Here is an 18447-nt window from a genome sequence, read left to right as displayed (position 1 = left end):
TAGACCAATAAGTTGGGAAGAGCCAGAAGGGTCATGCAGAAGAAATTCATTTTGCAGATGGGTAAACTGAGGTCCAGAGACAGGGCTCCTTCCAATCAATCAGTAAACACTTATTAAGCCCCTGCTGGCTGCCAGTAATATAAGTAGGAATGCAACTATTGGCCCTCTCTATGAGCCTATGTCTCATGGACTGTGCTTCCTCAAGGATTTATCTCCGCTCTATAAAACCTGCTGGGTAGAGACCCCTAAGTTGAGGGTTTGTACCGATGGTGGCCATAAGGATAAAGTGGGGGGGGGGGTTGCAGGAACTCAACCCCAAGGACTTAGCAGAAATCTTCTCTCCTGACTAACCCCAGAGTAATGTGACTTTTCTATTCCTTTTTTCCCCTTTAAACAGGGTGACTTTGAAGGAGAAGATGTTGAATTGAATGACAGAAAAGTAAGTTAAGGCAGAGTATTCATCTGGTTCTCATCTCAGCATTGACTAAGCACCTACTCTTATGTAAGATTTGGTGTTCAGCTTTGGGGCAACAATGAAAAGTAGAAACAGTCCCTGTCCTACAGAAGCTTCCATTCCACTGGGGTTGGGGGTGGGATGGAACACAGAAACAGAAGAATATAAACGAATGTTTGGAGAGGGAGCGAGGACGACTGGAAGAGTCAAGGGCTTCCTGGAGGAGGGAGGCTCAGGAACTGAGGCTTAAAGGAAGCCAGGGATTCTAAATCCTTCACTTGGTGCAATGGCAAGGATCTGGGTTCAAATCTTACTTCTCACATTTCAAGACTTGGTGGTCCTAGGCAAATTGCTAGATGTCTCTGAGTCTGATTTCTAATAAATTAAGGCAAATTAGGTTATGTTTGCTGACCTCCAGGTTTCCTTCCATCTTTAAATCAATAATCTTGTACAATCCCAAGAATCCCTGGTGTACAGAGTCCAGGGTGTCCCTATTTCTTTCTAAATGGCCTCCTGCTATTCCTTGGCAACCACTTTCTTGGTCAATCAGTGAGACAACCAGCAACCATTTATTGAACCCTTACTGTGTCCTGGGGGCTGGAGATCTAAAGAAAAAAGCAAATCAACCCCTGGGCTCAATGAGCTGTCCATCCATTGGGATAGACAATATATATTAATATATTCAAAATAAAAATTCATACACATTAAATATGAGAGAGATAGTGAGGGAAGGAACCTACAGAGCAGGTGGAATCATCAGGAAAGGTTTCATGAAGAAGGGGAGGTATGAGCAGAACCTTGGAGGAAAGAGGATTTTGAGAAGTGGAGATGAGAAGGTGGTATATTTCAGGCATGGAGGGGCAGGACTAAGGCATGGAGATGGGAAATGAAAGTGGTATATGTGAGAAACAAGGAGAGAAAGGAGTTTCACCAGCTTGAAGAATAAGTGAAACAGAATAATAAAAGACCAACCTAGGAAGGGTCTTCAAAAAGCCAAGCAGGGACTCCATACTTGATCCTGGAGATGACCAGGAGCCACTTGAGATTACTGAGGGAGGGGTGGAGGGGATAGCATAGTCATAGCTGTTTGAACACTACTTGGAATGTGAATAGGAGAAGAGAGATGGTGAAGCAGGGAAGCCAAACCAGACCTAGCTCTGGGGGATTTTCCAGGGTCACTTCCCAGCCCCTCACTCTTAGCAGATGGCTTTGCCTCCTCCCTTAGCCCATCATGGAACATTAGAGATCACTGGGATCCAGATGGTCCATTTGAAGAGAAAAGTATCTCTTACATTAACCCAACCCCTCAGCAGTGGCAGCACACTGTCCCAGAAACCCCAAACTCTTGAAGCTATTTTAAGAATTTGCCTGGTTTTCTCCATCAGATTCATCTTCATTAAGCAGCCCATAGCTTAGACTAGTATCCTTTCCTATATATGAAATGTGAATTCCCTTCAATTGTTCAGGATCAGAGCTCAGCAGCCTTCCCAGTGCCCAGCTAAGAAGGGGGTCTTGCCCTGAGGGAATTCATCTGCGACTCCAACATTACCCTCAATATGGTGCAGACCTAGAGATTGAAGGTGGAAGCTGGAGACAGAGATCTGGCAAATGTTCAGCCCCCTTCAGTCCCACTGATCTAATTCATGACTGAATTGCAAAAGTCCATGTGCCAATCTCTCTCTCCTCTTTTTTTTTAAAAAAAGAATTAATTTTCTTGTAATGAATCCATCTACATGGTAGAGAGTGATGTCCTTGTTTCCTCCAGACCCAGCTTGGGTCATTATTTTGGCTTCAAAAAAAGTGGTTTCTAGGGCAGCTAGGTGTCACAGTATGAAGAGCACCAGCCCTGGGGTCAGGAGGACCTGAGTTCAAATCCGACCTCAGACATTTAATAATTGCCTAGTTGTGTGACCTTGGGCAAGTCACTCAAACCCCATTGCCTTAAACAAATAAAAATTTATTTCCTCATTTGAGAGGAAACTCCCTCTCTTAGATCAATAGTCCTGGAAAGAAAAGCAGAGCCCATGACTTCAGGCTCTCTTCACTGATGGTTCAGTGCCCAAGCATTTGGGAATGTTGAGTGGAGGCTGGCAAGAATCACCACCATGAGCAGTGCTGAATTCTGGGTGTTTCTATACTTCAGCTCAATCTACTTGGTTTAGCCAGCCTGAAGCCCTTGTCCCAGTACCTGTCTGGGGCTTCAGGGCCTTTCTGTAGCTTGTAGCATCCCTGGTGATGAGGAGGAAGGACGAATAAATGACATGGAAAAGCTTCACACTCATACATGATATGAAGGGATGGGAGGGTCTGGGAAACTTTTCCCCTTCCCGTAACCCCACCCAGACCAGAGTCTTCACCTTCCTACAGAGCCCTTCCCTCCAAGGTGGGTGTCCCAATCCTCAGAGTCAGAGGTATGACAGCAATGAGTAGCTCTTGTGCACACATGTGGGGACGTTTTTCCTAAGGGTTATAAATAATCCCACCAGCTCTCCCAAGAGAAATGGAACAGTGTTCTTTTTGCCCCGAAGGATGTACCAATGTGGCTGTCCCCCGCCAATAAACGTTTTCTGCTATTTCTCATGAAGAGCGTGGGTGTACTCAAGGGACTGAAGTCCAGGAAAACCACAATTCCCAATAAAAAGCTGGATTTTTCCACCCAGGGGCTGTGGGTGGGGTCCTGAGCTGCAATTTCATGGGCATGAGAATTCTTGGTGCAGAAGTTCCTTCCACTAATGCAGATGGGTCTCTTATCTGTACCTCAGACAAGTTAAGAGACCTGCTCAGACTCAAACCACGATTCTGTCAGAAGCAGCAGAAGGGTCTTCCTGAGGCCAGCTCTCTAGGCCCTACTGACTTTCTGCTATCCCAAACCCATCTAGAAATGACCCAAGACACTAAACCATTCCACCTCCAACAGCTGATAATGTTGATCTCTGGTGGGTAATGTGATTTCCTCCCCTTCCTAAATCCTTTTGTTTTCCAGGTTCTCTGTGAAGAATGGGCCACCTATGGAGCCTTCTACAAGTACCAGCCAATCCACCTGATCAGGTGAGGTCAAATTGGACTTGACTGGACCTTGCCTCTCCAGCCAGAGGTCATGGGAAAACAGACCAGGGTCACTGGGAGTCATCAGACCCAGGTCCCTGTCAGGGACATGGATTTCAAATCTGTCCTTTGTCTAACACCACATTCCAGCTTGGAGCCTGTTGGAACTTGAAGGAGATTGTGGCTTTAACAACCAATCAATCTCCCTTTTGAGAATTTGGTGGTTTTTCTTGGGCTGAGCAATCTAGCCTGAGGTGACTTAAGTCTGACCTAGAGACTGTTGAGTCTTTATTCTAGGTAGACAATGGACTTCAAAGGAATGCTCCCATTTCGTTCCCTTCCTGTGTCTCCTGCTGTCTCCCCCAGGGCTTCTCCAGGTCTCCTCTTCATTTCCATCCCATAGGGAGGTGCCACATACAAGTTGGACAGTAGGAAAAAATTATTTCTTAGGAAACAAAGAAGAGGGTCTAGGGAGCTCTTAGCTTATTGTTCTGAGCACAAGATTCTTCTCAAGAGAATAAAAATTAGTGGAGGATGGGGATAGCCAGCTCAATAAACCAGAATCCTGTGTGACTCAAGAAAATGAGAGAGGAAAGGGAGAAAGAAAAGGGAAGGATAGGAATAGAGGAGGAGAAAGAGAAGAGAGAGGGGGATGGGGAGGAGAGAGGAGAGAAGGGACAGAACAGGGAAGGAGAAGAAAGAGGAAAGGGAGAGAGAGAGAGAGAGAGAGAGAGAGAGAGAGAGAGAGAGAGAGAGAGAGAGAGAGAGAGAGAGAGAGAAACATGAATGGGGCAAAACCTCTTTCTCTAAGCCCTTTTCCGGCCTCTTTGGTTTCAGGAAGTATTTTGGAGAGAAGATCGGCCTTTACTTTGCCTGGCTGGGTGTGTACACGCAAATGCTCATTCCTGCTTCCATTGTTGGGATCATCGTGTTCCTCTATGGATGTCTCACTGTTGATGAAAATATCCCCAGGTAGGCCAACAAAAAGAATCCTCTCGAACATGTTTCATTTGCTCACTGGTCCTACTAGGAGCCCTCGAACTCAAAGTTAGAGAACTCAGTTGCAGCCCTTGGGTTGGCTTCCTTCCACCCTGTGACCTGGGCCAAGGCCCCCCTCCCTAGGTCTATAAATGAGATGGGACTAGATGGCCTCCCAAGTCCCTCCACCTGTAAGTCCTAGGTCCTCAGGAGCCTAGAGTTTCAGTGCTCAGCCCTTTACCTCCAAATCCTCAATTGGCATTTTATCCCTTATGAAGAAAAAAAAAGGGGGAGGATAAAATTTATTACTGGGCTCCAGGCCTTGGTGATCCATTTTACTATCAGTTGGAAGACAGATCAAGGATGGGACCTATTTCCATCTTCCTGTAATCCTTTTTTAAAGGTATTTAGGCACAATGTGACCTGAAAATGGCTGCCTCCCAGTGAAGTAAGGGAGGGACAGGGAAATTTCCAAAGTTCTCATCCACTAGGATTCTCAGATTGCTGAGTGCATCTTTGTGGCCCTCCTCTGCCTCACAGGCATTTGGGGAAACTTTACAGAAACAAAAATCCTTTGCTACCTAAGCATGGGGGTGGCTAGTGGTGGATTTTCAAAAATTGCAAATCTGTCCAGATCTGGGAGAAACTTGAAAACCTACCAGGCAACTCAAGACAATGGACATGGTGATTTGGCCAGGTCTCAAATTATCATAGTACAAAGTCTCCTTTGAGGTCACTGAGTCCAACCCCTTTGTTTTACAAACGGTGAATCCAAAGCACTGTGGGATAGGGTCTTGGCAAGTGAGTGGCAGAGCTCTGTCTTCTGGCTCTTAGATCAGGGGTCTTTGTCCTACTGGGTGCTACCTGCTTCAGTGCACAGTCACCAAGGCTCATGCATCTTTTTTATAACAGTCAAATTAGAAAAAAAAAAAAGGTAAAAGAAAAAGTGAAATCTACCTAGCTGTGCAGCCTTGGGCAAGCCACTTAACCCCATTTGCCTTGCAAAAACCTAAAAATTAAAAAATTAAAAAAATAAAAAGTGAAATCAGGCCTTTTCCTGATTGGCTTCTGCTTGGCCTCAAAGGGTGAATCAGGAGCCAAAGGGTAGATGGTAGAAAAAGGAAATGTAGGCCTCTGTCCTGGAAGAACTTCCAATCAATGAGGGCCATCCCAGTGTGAATCAAGCTGCTTCTGGAGGTGATGTGGTCCTTCCCTGGAGTTTGGCGGGGGACCCCTAGACAGATATGGTGTTGGAAATTCTGGATCAGCTCCAGCTTGTCATCTCTGGTGTCCTTTCAACCTAGCTATTCTTTGGCTCTCTGGTATGTTTTTATGGTCATTTAGATGACTTGCATTAGAAACATGAACTAAGCCTGACCTAACAAGCATGGAACCTTAGTCAACTCCCTTGGCCTCTCTTGGCTTCAACTCTTTCATCTACCAAATGTGGGAGCTGAACTAGATGAGCCCAAAGGGAGGGAAGGGAATAAATCTTTATGAGATCCCTCTGATTTACCATCTCTGTTTTTATAGAGGTTTTCCAGATCTCATAGGAGCCTCACAACAACTCTGGGAGTATGGGGGGTGAAGGGAGGACTCAGTATTGAAACCTGTGTTCTTATTGATGTGGGGACCCTATACATAACTACTCTTCAGAAGTTTGATTGCAACTTCCCTTTCTTTTTTTTTTTTTCTTTTTTTTTAGATTTTTCAAGGCAATGGGGTTAAGTGGCTTGCCTAAGGCCACACAGCTAGGTAATTATCAAGTGTCTGAGGTCATATTTGAACTCAGGTACTCCTGACTCCAGGGCCGGTGCTCTATCCACTGCGACACCTAGCCATCCCCATGCAGCTTCCCTTTCTGTGAGAGGTACCAAGGTCCTGAAGAATTCTGTCACTTTGTTCTGGAATGTGGTAGAAACACTAGAACCCTTGCCTTCAGGACCAGCTCCCATGCCCAGGCCCTTGATGGCAACTGTCTGGGTGTTGGCTTGCTGTGGCAGACAATTCTTAGGGGCAGAGGTAAAGGGGCATGGGCACAATAACAAGTGGGCCCAGTTGAACTGGCCCCATGAATGTCCCAAAGGAGAGAGTTGCCATGCAACAGATCTGGGCAGGTCCCCTGGAGCCAGCAGGGGAAAGCCTTTAAACGCCAAGACTTGGAGTTTGGAGACAGGAGCTTCCCTCTGAGGTCCTATCCAGCTCTCATCCTGACAGTTTTTGAATTCAGTGGATTTTCTTCTCCAGTGGAGGAGACTGGCAAAAGCCACCCTGGTTCATTTTTTTTTCCCTGAACGATGTGTGAAACTGTTGACGGCCGCCAACTCCACCCCCCCTTCCCTGTCCCGGACTGGAGTGAGTCTGGGCTGGGGGATGGTCAGGGGGCCCCAGGGTTTGGTGAGGCAGCTCATTTCTTTCCAAGAAGCTGGGCTGTTAGACGTGTGGTCTGTTTGCCCAAGAAACCAAAGTAAACTTTCTTGGGGTCATAGAAAGCTCAGCCTGGGGAGGTAAGATGGGCATTAGGCACCAGAGAAGTTGACTGGTGTTTTCTTTCTAAATCTCCTGGGTTGGAGAATAAAAGAGAGCCTTTCTGCAGAGTTCATTAAAGCTGGAACTTAGAACAAAACCTTAGGCAAAAAAAGAAACAAGGAAGGAAAAGGAGGAGCCAAGATACACAGAGTTGGGGGGCCCTAGGGTGCCCTTGGGAAGCCATGGGGCTCAGCCACCAGGCACTAGGGAAAATTAGTTATTTCTATTCATTCATCAGGTGATCAGAAGCAAAGCAGATGTCTATGCTTCACTTAGAAGTTTTGCAAAGTATTTGGAATCTCCTGTGAGTCTCCAAATTTGTAAGGGCAGTTTATCCCCTTTTGGCAACTGAGGACACTCCAAAGCTAAGTGACTTACCCAGGGTTATCAGACTCCTAAGTGTCAGAGGTGGGATTCCAGGGTGAGTCTTCAATTCATGTGGGGTAGGTAACCAGTCTAACTGAGACTTTGACTTACCTTGGAGAGAGGAAACAAACCAATAGGCCCATTCCCTAGCACCCCTTCCTCCAGGGCCTTATGGCAAAGATGTCAGACACTAAGGCCAAAGGCCAAAGCAGTGTCCCACCCCATCCTGAGTGGGCTCAAGTGCCCAGGGGGAAGATGATCCAAGTTCAAAGTTGCTCGGATAGTCAGTGTTAATCAGAAGGTATTTCATTATGGAAAGACATCTGGTTCAAAAGGAGCTAAGTGTGACCATGGGCAAGTCACTGAACTTTTCTCAGCCTCAGTTTCCCCATCTATAAATGAAAACCAGAGTAGCACCTGCCCAATTAGGTTGTCATAAAGAGCAAATAAGAAGTTGTTAAGTTTTTCACAAACATTAAAGCTCTGTGGAACTGGCCATGATCGATAATAATTAATAGTAATAGTAGTCGACTGGTAGCCATGGTAGGGCAGAAGGTCAGCCCAGACACATGCTGACCGTGAGACTCATCCTATCCTGGTGGTTGAGGGAGTCTTCTGATGCTCATGCCACTCACGCCCATTTGCACAGGGGGAAAACTTATCCACGCTTACCTATGCTGGGCTCACCTACCTCAGCATCACAGGGAATGACTGAAACATTTCCAAGCTGGTCATTTCGATGAGGGGGGGTGGGGTTGGAAGAGGGCCTAAATGAGAGAAAAACAGAGTGTGGGTCATGTCTGGCTGAGCAGGTTTTTTGCCCGGGAGCCCGAAGGTTGGTTTTCCTTCTGGGCCTTCTCCCAGTCTCTTGTCCCATCTCCAGCTGATGCTCCTTCTGGTACCTCAGCCCATCATTACAGGAAGAGGTAAAAGAAGAAGGGCCAAAGGGATAGCTCTGGCCCTGCCCTACTGATGATCCTCATGCCTCCTCCCCATCTTTCTGCAGCATGGAGATGTGTGACCAGCATAACAACATCACCATGTGTCCTCTGTGTGACCGGACATGCAGCTACTGGAAACTGAGTTCAGCCTGTGCCACAGCGCGAGCCAGCCACTTCTTTGACAACCCGGCTACTGTTTTCTTCTCTGTCTTCATGGCCTTATGGGGTAAGTAGGCCCTGGGCCCAGTCTTGACTTGGGACCTCGGAAGAACGCAGAGAAATCATCCTTTGTTGGTTTGCCTGGGGTGCGAATGGGGGTTCATCTTGTTTCTCTCTTGATATGGCCACATGAGATCTTTGCTGCTGATAAAAATAGAGGGAGGTGCCACATGAAGGAGGCAGGCCTCAGATGACTGATTGGAGCTTGCTGACAGAGTAGAAGGGGTACAAATTGCTAGATTGCAGTCAGCAGACCTCGGTTCTAATCCCAGTTCAGAATCGTCCCAGGACTCAGTTTCCTCATCTGTCAAATGAGAGGTTGAACTAAATGACCTAGGGCTCCCCTCTGGTCTTAGTCTGTGGTGCTGTGTACTCAGAGCTCTCTCTGCTTTATTCCTCAGGCTTTGCTGAAAGAATAACTTGTTGGTACCTCCCAAGCAGGAAGCCATATTCCCTACACAAGGGCCCCCTCCCTAACCTCTTCCCATCAGTCTGATTAGAGGAGTTGGGGAAGTGAGGGCCCATTGTGCCACCTTCTCTAGTTTTCTGGGGCAGAGAATGGGAGGGAGGGAAAGCTCAGGGAGCTCTCCAAGGTCTTATGTCAGTGGCCACTACCCCCAGGGGGACAGAAGGGCTGTTCCTGCAATGCTTCAGAAATGGTAGAGCGGGCCAATGGCAGGACCCTGGGACGTCCCCTGGCTGGTTCTGTGAGATCCAATGGTGGAAAGACACTGGGGGGAATCCTAGAGAGAGAGAGAGAGAGAGAGAGAGAGAGACTCAGCTGCCTCAGCATCACAGGGAGTGACTGAAGCATTTCCAACCAGGTCATTTTGATGGGAGAGAGTCAGAAGAGGACCAAAAAGAGAAGGCCCCTCAGGGATCACCTTGTACCTGTAAGGCAGAAACCCAAGGGGCTCAGGGCTACAGTTTTTCTAAAGGTTGAATGATAATTTTAAACACAATGTGCACCACTGCTAGAGACCCTCCAGTTCTCAGGACTGTCAGCTGTCCTCTCTCCTCTATATCATTTTTTAATAACTAGGGTAGCAAACATTTTTAACAATTTAAAAATTCAAGATCATATAGACATCGTTCAATTCTTTTTTTTATTTTAGATTTCTGTTTTTTGTTTTGTTTTTTTTTTGCTAGGCAATGGGGTTAAATGACTTGCCCAAGGCCACACAGCTAGGTCATTATTAGGTGTCTGAGGCTGGATTTGAACTCGGGTCCTCCTGACTCCAGGGCCAGTGCTCTATCCATTATGCCACCTAGCCGCCCCAACATTGTACAATTGTAAAGAAATCTGAAAAATACTGAATGGGGAGTGAGTTAGAGGAAGGGAAACGGCAGCTGCTATAATCAGGAGAGAGAGCAGTCCACGGTCTCATGGGAGTGCAGCAGAGGAATCGATGATGGGTCTTCTTTTAGGAGGCATGAAATATTGACTGTTTCCTTGGATGGAACTAATACATGTGAGGTATGTTGTATTAATGGGCTGATCTACTGCCAAAGGCTCTGGGAGAGATCCATGTCAGTCAGTCAGCAGGGGTTTATTTATCACCAACTATATACTTGTAATAAACATGTGTGAAGCACCAACTCTATACTGGGCCATTCTGAAGATATATAGAAAAGTTAAGAGGCCATCTCCAGGAATTCACAGTTAAAGGGGAGACTGCATCTAAATAATATTGTATATGCAAAATATGGATCCTGTATATAGTGCAAAATGAGGTAATCTCATGACTGGCTAGGTGATAGGAGACTGAAATCATAGAGATCATGGGATCCCCAGGGCTGATCACCAAGTAAAATAATCTAGAGGGAAAAGAGAAGAGGGGAAACGTCCTGGAATAGGTGGCAGTGAAGTTGAGTCTTGAAGACCAGGAGATTGTGAAAGGCCATAAATGTCTATAGGATTTTATATTTGATTCTATAGCTGATATGGACCCACTGAGGCTCAGTGTGTGTGTGTGTGTGTGTGTGTGTGTGTGTGTGTGTGTGTGTGTGTGTATTTGAGAGAGAGGAAGAGTTAACGGTTACTCCAATGCTTTGAGAAAATCATCAGCAACTGGATGTATTGGGCAGAAGGAATTGAGGCCGGCAGGTCCACTGGCAGATCTCATAATAGTGCAGGCATGAGGCGGGTCTATGTGACTGGACAGAAAGAACATCTATGAAAAATATTACAAAGCTATAAGCAATAGAATTTGGCAACAGATTGGGCATGTAAAATGAGTGTGTGAGAGAGAAGTTGGAGATGAGCCAACCTAGGTGATTTAGGAAGATGGCAGCGCCCTCCAAAATTTATATACAACTTTGGAAGAGGGAAGGGTTTGGCTAGAGCAGGGAGGGAGAGAGGGGCAGAGTGGGAAGAGATAATGAATTCAGTTTTAGATTTGTTTCATTTGAGAGGTCCACACTCAGTGTTGTGCCTCCAAGTTCACATGTCCAAAAGGTAGTTGGTGATGTGTGACTTGACCCGAAGTGATTAAATCTAAACATGAATATTGAAATCATATAGATGATCATTGGATCCATAGGGCTGATGAGATCCCCAAATGCAATAGCATAGAGGGAAAAGAGAAAAGGGAAAAACCTGGGGGACATCCATAGTCGAGCTACATGACCTAAATGACGATGCAATAAAGGACACTGTGGAGTGTTCACACAAGGATGAGTGTAATCAAAAGACAACCTTGTGGCCCAACTCAGAAGAGGGAAGAAAGTATGAGATAAAAGGCCATCTATGGTGTCAAAGGCTTTAGAGAGGTTAAGAAGGAGGAGGTTGAGAAAGGGTCATTAGGATGGACCATAAAGAGATCTTAGGAAATTTTGAGTGAGTTAATAATAGCTGTTAGTGATATCTGAAGTCAAATTGATATTTATTTGATTGCAAAAGTAAAAGGGGGGCAGCTAGGTGGTGCAGTGGAGCACGGGCCCTGGAGTCAGGAGGACCTGAGTTCAAATTTGACCTCAGACACTTAATAATTGCCTAACTATGTGACCTTGGACAAGTCACTTAACTCCATTGCCTTAAATTTAAAAAAAAATTAAGTAAAAGAAAGGAGTGGGGAAAAAAGAAGGTTTAAGAGTTGCGCTTAGTTGGACCAAGTGAGGATTTTCTTTTTTAAGGGCAGCATAGTTCTAGGCAGCAGAGAAGAAAGTAGTTGATGGTGAAATGGAAGATTAGTTTGAGCAGAGTTGACAGAAGACGCAGTCTAGCAGAAAAGATGGAAAGGGATCCGATCCCTTGTGGATGTCTGGAAGTTTGCCTTGGAAAGGAGAACTACAGCCTCCTGTGAAATGGGATAAAGGAGATCCTGAAGTGAGATGTTTGAGTGATGTGAGAAGGGGAGATAGGAAAGAGTGTCCTTGAATTCCTTCACCAGGGGCCCTTGACTTAGTAAAGTGACAAAACCAAAGATCAGCTGAGAAGACACAACAGCAACTTCCAGAGCCCAAAGATTCATTGTCACCCAGGTGACATCCAAAAACAACACAAATACTCAAGTGTGAAATGGCAAAGAACAGCCAACGGGAAACTCTTGGCCCTTCAGGGAGGTGATCTTTAGAAGAGCCAGTTGGCTAGGAGGATAATGCATTGAATGCAGGGGTGCTCCCCTGGACCACTCCCAGTCCTGGACTGAGGGTTCTCATTTCCCTTTCCTATTGTCCCTTGTTTCAAAATTATCTGCCTCTTAGTCCTTGTCTGTCTTGCTCCTCTACTAAGCTCTACTCTTCAGGATGATCCCTGCGTCTACACATAATGAGTCACAACTACAAGTGTCTGTTGAGTGAATGAGTGAGGGAGGAAGTGAATGAATAAATGAATGGATGGTGGTCTATATTGCTCTGGGTCCTCTCTACCAAGATATGCTGGAGACTCAGGCCTTTGACCTTTGTGAGTGCTGAAGGAATAACTACTTGGTTGAGTAAAGGGGTTGGTAGAAGGATGAAATCATACTTGTAGAGGGAAGACTTCATATGAAACTTCAGAATAAGGAGGGCAACCCTGATGGTGAAGGTTCTGCAGACAATGCCACATGAGGATTCACTGAAGGAACTGGCATATCCGGACTAGAGAAGACTCAGCCGGAGATATGAAAACTGACTTCAGATCTTTGGGGCTGTTTATTCTGTATAGCCCCAGAGAATATACCAAACAGCCCCAAGGCAGATTGAAGAGGCAGATTTAGGCTTGGGGATAAGAAATTTTTATTTTATTTTAGGTTTTTTTTATTTTGTTAGGCAATGGGGTTAAGTGGCTTGCCCAAGGCCACACAGCTAGGTAATGATTAAGTGTCTGAAGCCTCTACCAATGAGATCTCTGCAAAGTGGAAGAGGCTGCCTTGGGTTGGGGTTCTGCTCCTTCCACTCCCAAACTAGGCTCTGTTGACTCGCTGTTATGGACAAATAGATTCAAGAATGTTCCCCTCTTCCTTGACCTGTTGCTGATGGACTTGTCCCTTAAAGAACCCCCCATAAAATGGCACCCATTCTTTATAAATTTCAAAATGATCGGAAATAGTTTCTAGTCACAAATGCCTTGACTTTCCCTTTCTTCTCTAGTTCCTTGAATTGTATTATGAGCGATTGGTTCCCAGAGGAATTGAGGGAACAAACACCAAGCTTAGGAATGAAAGGTTTAGACTGAGGCCACTCAGTTCTACAAGGCCTGAACTTTTAAGCAATAGGGAAATTTCACACACACACACCCAACTTGGAAAACCCTCAAAAACCAAGCCAGATCCCAGTCACTAGTAGGTTTCTGAAAATGTATGTGCATCTTCCCATTCCTGTGTGTTTGGTATGCCATAGAGAAGCCTGCTGGGCTCATCTGTGCAGATTAAGGGTGGAACAAGACCCATGGGGCTTGACTTTCTTCAGGGATTGCTTCTGCCACCAACCTTCATTTGCCATTTGGAGACAAGCTGTTCCTGGGCATCCTCTGAGAACAGAAGGGTCTCTGAGGCAGGGAGATAAAAGCCTAGGGTTGTTTGTTGTGAAGTGAGCATGTGGAAGACACTCTCTCAGGGCCCCCCAAGTTATCCATACATCAGCTCTTGCAGAGGTTCTCCTGCTGTAGCCTATGTCTGCCATCTAAGAACTTAACTAGAAACTGAGGGGCTCATCCCCAGTCAAGATAAGGGGTTGAATTTTTACACCATATTAATTTTCCAAAGAAATTTCCATTAAATGATAGCAGTCAGTATGAGTGGAAACTAACAGTCCATGCTTACCAGATCACAGACCCTTGACAAAGGGCCTGTAAAAAAATTTAGGTGCAACGTGAGTGCATACAGCTCTAGTCATATCAAATCTAAATTTCTTCATCTTGCATTTAAGTCCCTATATCTGTTATTGTCCTTTTTTCTTCTTCTCAACTAAATTATTAGCTCAGAGTCTTTTCTTCAAACTATAGCTAACTGCAAGTGAAGTCAGGATGAGGGGAAAGAAGATTTAATGGAAAGAAAAAGCAAACTCAGTCATAACAGTGAATGAGAATGGATAGAATTTGCCTATAAAATAAAGGGCAGTGGTTGAAACCTAACTATTCATTATTGATAAGAAAAACACTTAAAACAAAGTTTATAGAGTTAAAAATGAAGAATGAATGGGTATAGAATTGTGATTTTTTTTAAAACAGAAGTTCCAGAATTGAACTCAAACAAGAAAACATTAAAAGTAGCTATGTGTCAGAGACATTGTTTAAATGCTCCATAGATGATAAAACGTCAGTGTTAAATATTTTATATGTATCCATGGGTGTTTAATGTTTGTACATAAATATACAATAAATGGCCTAGCAGCTAAATAATCGAAGGAAAAAGTAGCTGACTGACAATACCTGGCCACTGTTAGTAATTATTGGAGGCCTCAACATGCCTTCTTCAGCTTAGGCAACTAGCAGAAATGTCAACTAACTCTATCGAATTTGATTGTTGTCCCCACCCCAACTGCATTTCCCTTATCTTTGCCCTTGAGCATGTGGGTTGCTTACTCATAGATTCAAAGAATTTTAGAGGTTGGGAAGGATCTTAAAGATATTTTCTCATCACCACGACTTTGGATTCACCTTCACCTCTACCATCTAAAAGGGACTTTTCCTTTTCTATTTTTTTAAAGTTTTTGCAAGGCACTGGGGTTAAGTGGCTTGCCCAAGGCCACACAACTAGGTCATTATAAAGTGTCTGAGGTCAAATTTGAATTCAGGTCCTCCTGACTCCAGGGCAGTGCTCTATCCACTGCACCACCTAGCCACCCGACTTTCCTTTTCTATAAAAAATGTTCTTCTTCATTCCCTTCAAAATTTCTTCTTAAAATCCATGTCTTCCATTAGACCCAACTGAAAGAAGCCCTCTTTATTATTCCTGAAATCTCAGCATAAGAGTGTTCTGGGCCTTTGATGTCTCTGCCAGTTCATGATTTGGTTTGAGGATTTTTTGCACAGATGCTGCAGTGGGGGTTGGGGGAGAAAGGTACAATTCAGTTCAATTTGATTCAATAACATTTTCTCTATTTGCTTTAGCCAAGCAGAATTTACTCAACAGAGCTTACAGCTCTTTCATGTGGTCCATATAAATACACACACACACACACACACACACACACACACACACACACACACACATTATTCTGAAAACCTCCTATTGTACTCCAAAAATCTAGAAGACTTTCAATTGTATTTGGAAAGAGAGACAAATTTCTCTGTCCAACACTTCTGGTCCCTCACAATGGAGCTTTCACCTTCCTTTCCAAATATTTCCAATTACTTTCCTTCACTCACTCCAAATTGGACAAGGTATTCTTTCTCAGATTCCATGTGCCACTGCCTGTCTCCCTCTGAGCCGCTGCCCAGGCTGTCCTCCATCACTGGAATGCCTCCCCTCCTCATCTCTGTCTAATCTTGAAGGACTAGTGATAGGCCCATTGGACTGAGGTATTACTGCACCTCTTTTCCAAAGAAAAGGGGCCTCTCTGGTCTGAACCCAAACTCCTAAGGGAGCTTGGCAAATAATCAAACAGTTAAATTCCATTTTTTCCCCTTCATTGGTTCATCCAATTCTCACTTTGACAACTTTAGGAACAAATTTACTCAAAACCTAAGTTCTGACTCACTTCTAGAGTTTACCTAGAGAGGAAGAATCAAAGGTCACTCAGTGTATGTACTTCTGTCAGCTATAATATAGATACTTATTCTTTTTTTTTTCAGTTTTTGCAAGGCAAATGGGGTTAAGTGGCTTGCCCAAGGCCACACAGCTAGGTAATTATGAAGTGTCTTGAGACCATATTTGAACCCAGGTACTCCTGACTCCAGGGCCGGTGCTTTATCCACTGCGCTCCCTAGCCACCCCTAGATACTTATTCTTATACCCAAAAGAAATGCTCTCTATCAAAGATTCTTTTTCTTCATACTAACTTGACTTCTGACTACTTAACAATTTGCTGAGAGGCTGATCCTTAAGCTTCATTAGACTATAAAGTAGCTGCAGGACTGCTAATTAGACATCTTTACCTCAGCTTTCCTCTGTCCAAACTCCAAGTCCATCTCTGCAGGTAAATCACTGAGGTTTGGGCCAATCTTCTTGCTGCTAGCCACCCGCTCTATTGCAGAGAATTCTACTACCACCAGCCAGGTACAGTCATTTAGAAGGCAGAGTCACCACACCTCTCCAAGGTTGCCTCCAAGCCTCTCTACAGTCAACCTGAGAATGATGTTACCTATTCAGGAAAAGAATCACAAAACATAAATGTCCTTCAGGGGTCCAAATGTAAGTTTCTCTCATGAAATTCATACTTTCCATGGAAGCAGCAGTTGGACAAAGGACACAGGGCAATGCCACTCCACCCCCCTCATCCTTCTTTGAATCTAGAGACAGAGTGTAACTCTCCCCATCGTAGAGAAGAGTCTGGGCAAAAGGCACCAGAACAAGGCAAAAACATGGTTTTCCTTTAGCTGACATAGTACCCCCTCCCCCTGTTGTCACAGGGAAGAGAAAGGACTAAGGGACTTCTCAGGGTTTCAAAAACTCAGGCCTCCCAGCATTGAGCCACCACATAGACAGAAGCAGGTGTGAGGAAGGGCAACTGCTAGTGTGCTCCATGGACTGGCACCAGCTGCATCCATTCAGAATCCTTCCCTTCCTTCAAGGCCAACCTGAGATACTGTCTCCTCCATAAAGCCTTCCTGTTCCTTTCCTCTACTAATGTTCCCTCTCTTTCTTCTCAGATTGTTTAGAAAACTTCATCTGGTTTTCACCTTTATCTAAACCCCTTCAAATTTGCTGTTATACAATCCATAACTAAACCACACCTCTGCTTTGGGTTTCCCCAGGACAACATAACCTTCCCAAGGACAGGGACTATTTTCATCTCCCTCTTCCCATCCCAACACCTTGTACATAACAGCCATTCATCAATGTACTCCTAGCAAGCCATCACAAGCTCAGAACTGTGTGTTGGCAGATCACCAATGGGAAATTAGGCTAAAGGGGAAAAAAAGCTTTTGTATCTACTCCTTAAGGGTGTGGTAGAGGGAAGAAGTCTTAAGGAGTGGTGGTTAGGTTACCACCTCCCCAGCTCATAGGAGGTCTCCATGCCTACCCTTGGCATGACTCCTGCTTGAGAACTATCTAACCCTAATGGAGGAACTGCAATGGGCTTGGGCCTTTCTCCTCCTGGGTGTCTGGTAAACAGCAAAAGCTACTCAGAAGCTTCCTCACTGGGTTCCCTGCTTCAAGTCTCTACTCAGCCCAATCTGTTCTCCATTTGGCTTCATTAAGAGCAGGTGGAAGGGTGTCTCCTCCATTAGCATGTAAGTTTTGGGGGGAGTGGACAGGGACCACTTTCAGCTTTTTCTAGGGATAGCCCCCACACCTAGTATCTGGCACTGAGAGTTTAATCAATATTGATTGAATGACTGATTGATAGAGGTCAAAAAATGTCTTCTATGGGAAGGCAGAGAGATGAATATCCTGAAGACCAGTGTTGCCTTCAAAGTTTTTAGGATGGAGTTTAGGCAAAGGAAGTTGACTTGTCAGGGCCCCCCAGTCCAGGGGAAGCATCCCAAGGATGCTCGGATTCAAGGGGAAGTTAAATCCCTTCTTCCTTCCTCCAATTTGTCCTTTCCTCCTTGGTCTTCTGACTGTCCCCATGATGTTCCCCTTCCCTTCTAGCACAGTCACAAAGAGAAGGCTTGGACCAGCTTCCAGCCTTGATGAGTACCATCTTGAGGCAGGTCCCAGCCTCACTGTCACTGGAGGAACAAAGCTGGCTATTTAGGGTGGCAGATGATTCACCCCCAGCCTGCCAGGCTCATTGCTGCTCCCAGTTTCACTAAGAGCCCAACTGAGACAATCGGTGGTAGTCACAGAAATTTTGTATTGTCCTTCTTACTTAGGATGAATAACCACTGGGCTGGTAGTTTTGGTCATCAAATGACCCAGGTTCAAATCCCAGTTCAACCTCTGATGTTATCAAAGTAGTCCTTCCTCAGTTTTCTTCTCTGTAAAATGAGAGATCCAGATTAGAAGGCCATAGGCCCCCCTCCTGGCTTTAAAACTACAAATTCAATGCCCCTTTATCATCACTGGTATTTTTCATAGTATGTTAAGAGTGGAAAAATATTCCCCATAGAATATTTTCTTGGATCATTGTAAAAAAATAAAAATCCAAGGAGGGTGGGTACCATTTGTATCATAACCCCATTATATAGGTGGGGGAAACTGAGACTCAGAAAGAAAAAAAAGTCTCTTGTTTCTTTTCTCAGAGCTAGTAGCTGAGATAAAACATAACCCAGGTCTTTCTGACACTAAATCCACTTTTCTGTCTATGATGCCATGATCTCTTTCTCACCTGATCTCATCTCTTCCTCATAACACTTCATGTTATCTTATGAGACTAGATAAGATA

At 44.8% G+C, this 18447-nt stretch overlaps 1 protein-coding gene across 8 annotated transcripts in view; it reads left to right on the top strand.

The window, feature by feature from the left end:
- ANO1 (anoctamin 1) overlaps positions 1-18447 on the top strand; it is a 132266-nt gene that overhangs the window by 71213 nt on the left and 42606 nt on the right. For all 8 annotated transcript variants that reach the window (XM_074230871.1, XM_074230870.1, XM_074230867.1 and 5 more), the window contains 4 exons: positions 398-439; positions 3438-3502; positions 4337-4471; positions 8379-8539. In XM_074230871.1, the coding sequence (XP_074086972.1) occupies positions 398-439; positions 3438-3502; positions 4337-4471; positions 8379-8539 (403 nt within the window). The remainder of the gene's footprint in view (positions 1-397; positions 440-3437; positions 3503-4336; positions 4472-8378; positions 8540-18447) is intronic.

This window comes from Macrotis lagotis, chromosome 3 (assembly GCF_037893015.1).
Source record: "Macrotis lagotis isolate mMagLag1 chromosome 3, bilby.v1.9.chrom.fasta, whole genome shotgun sequence".
In the NCBI taxonomy this organism is placed as follows: Eukaryota; Metazoa; Chordata; class Mammalia; order Peramelemorphia; family Peramelidae; genus Macrotis; species Macrotis lagotis.
This window is presented reverse-complemented; position numbering and strand designations above follow the sequence as displayed.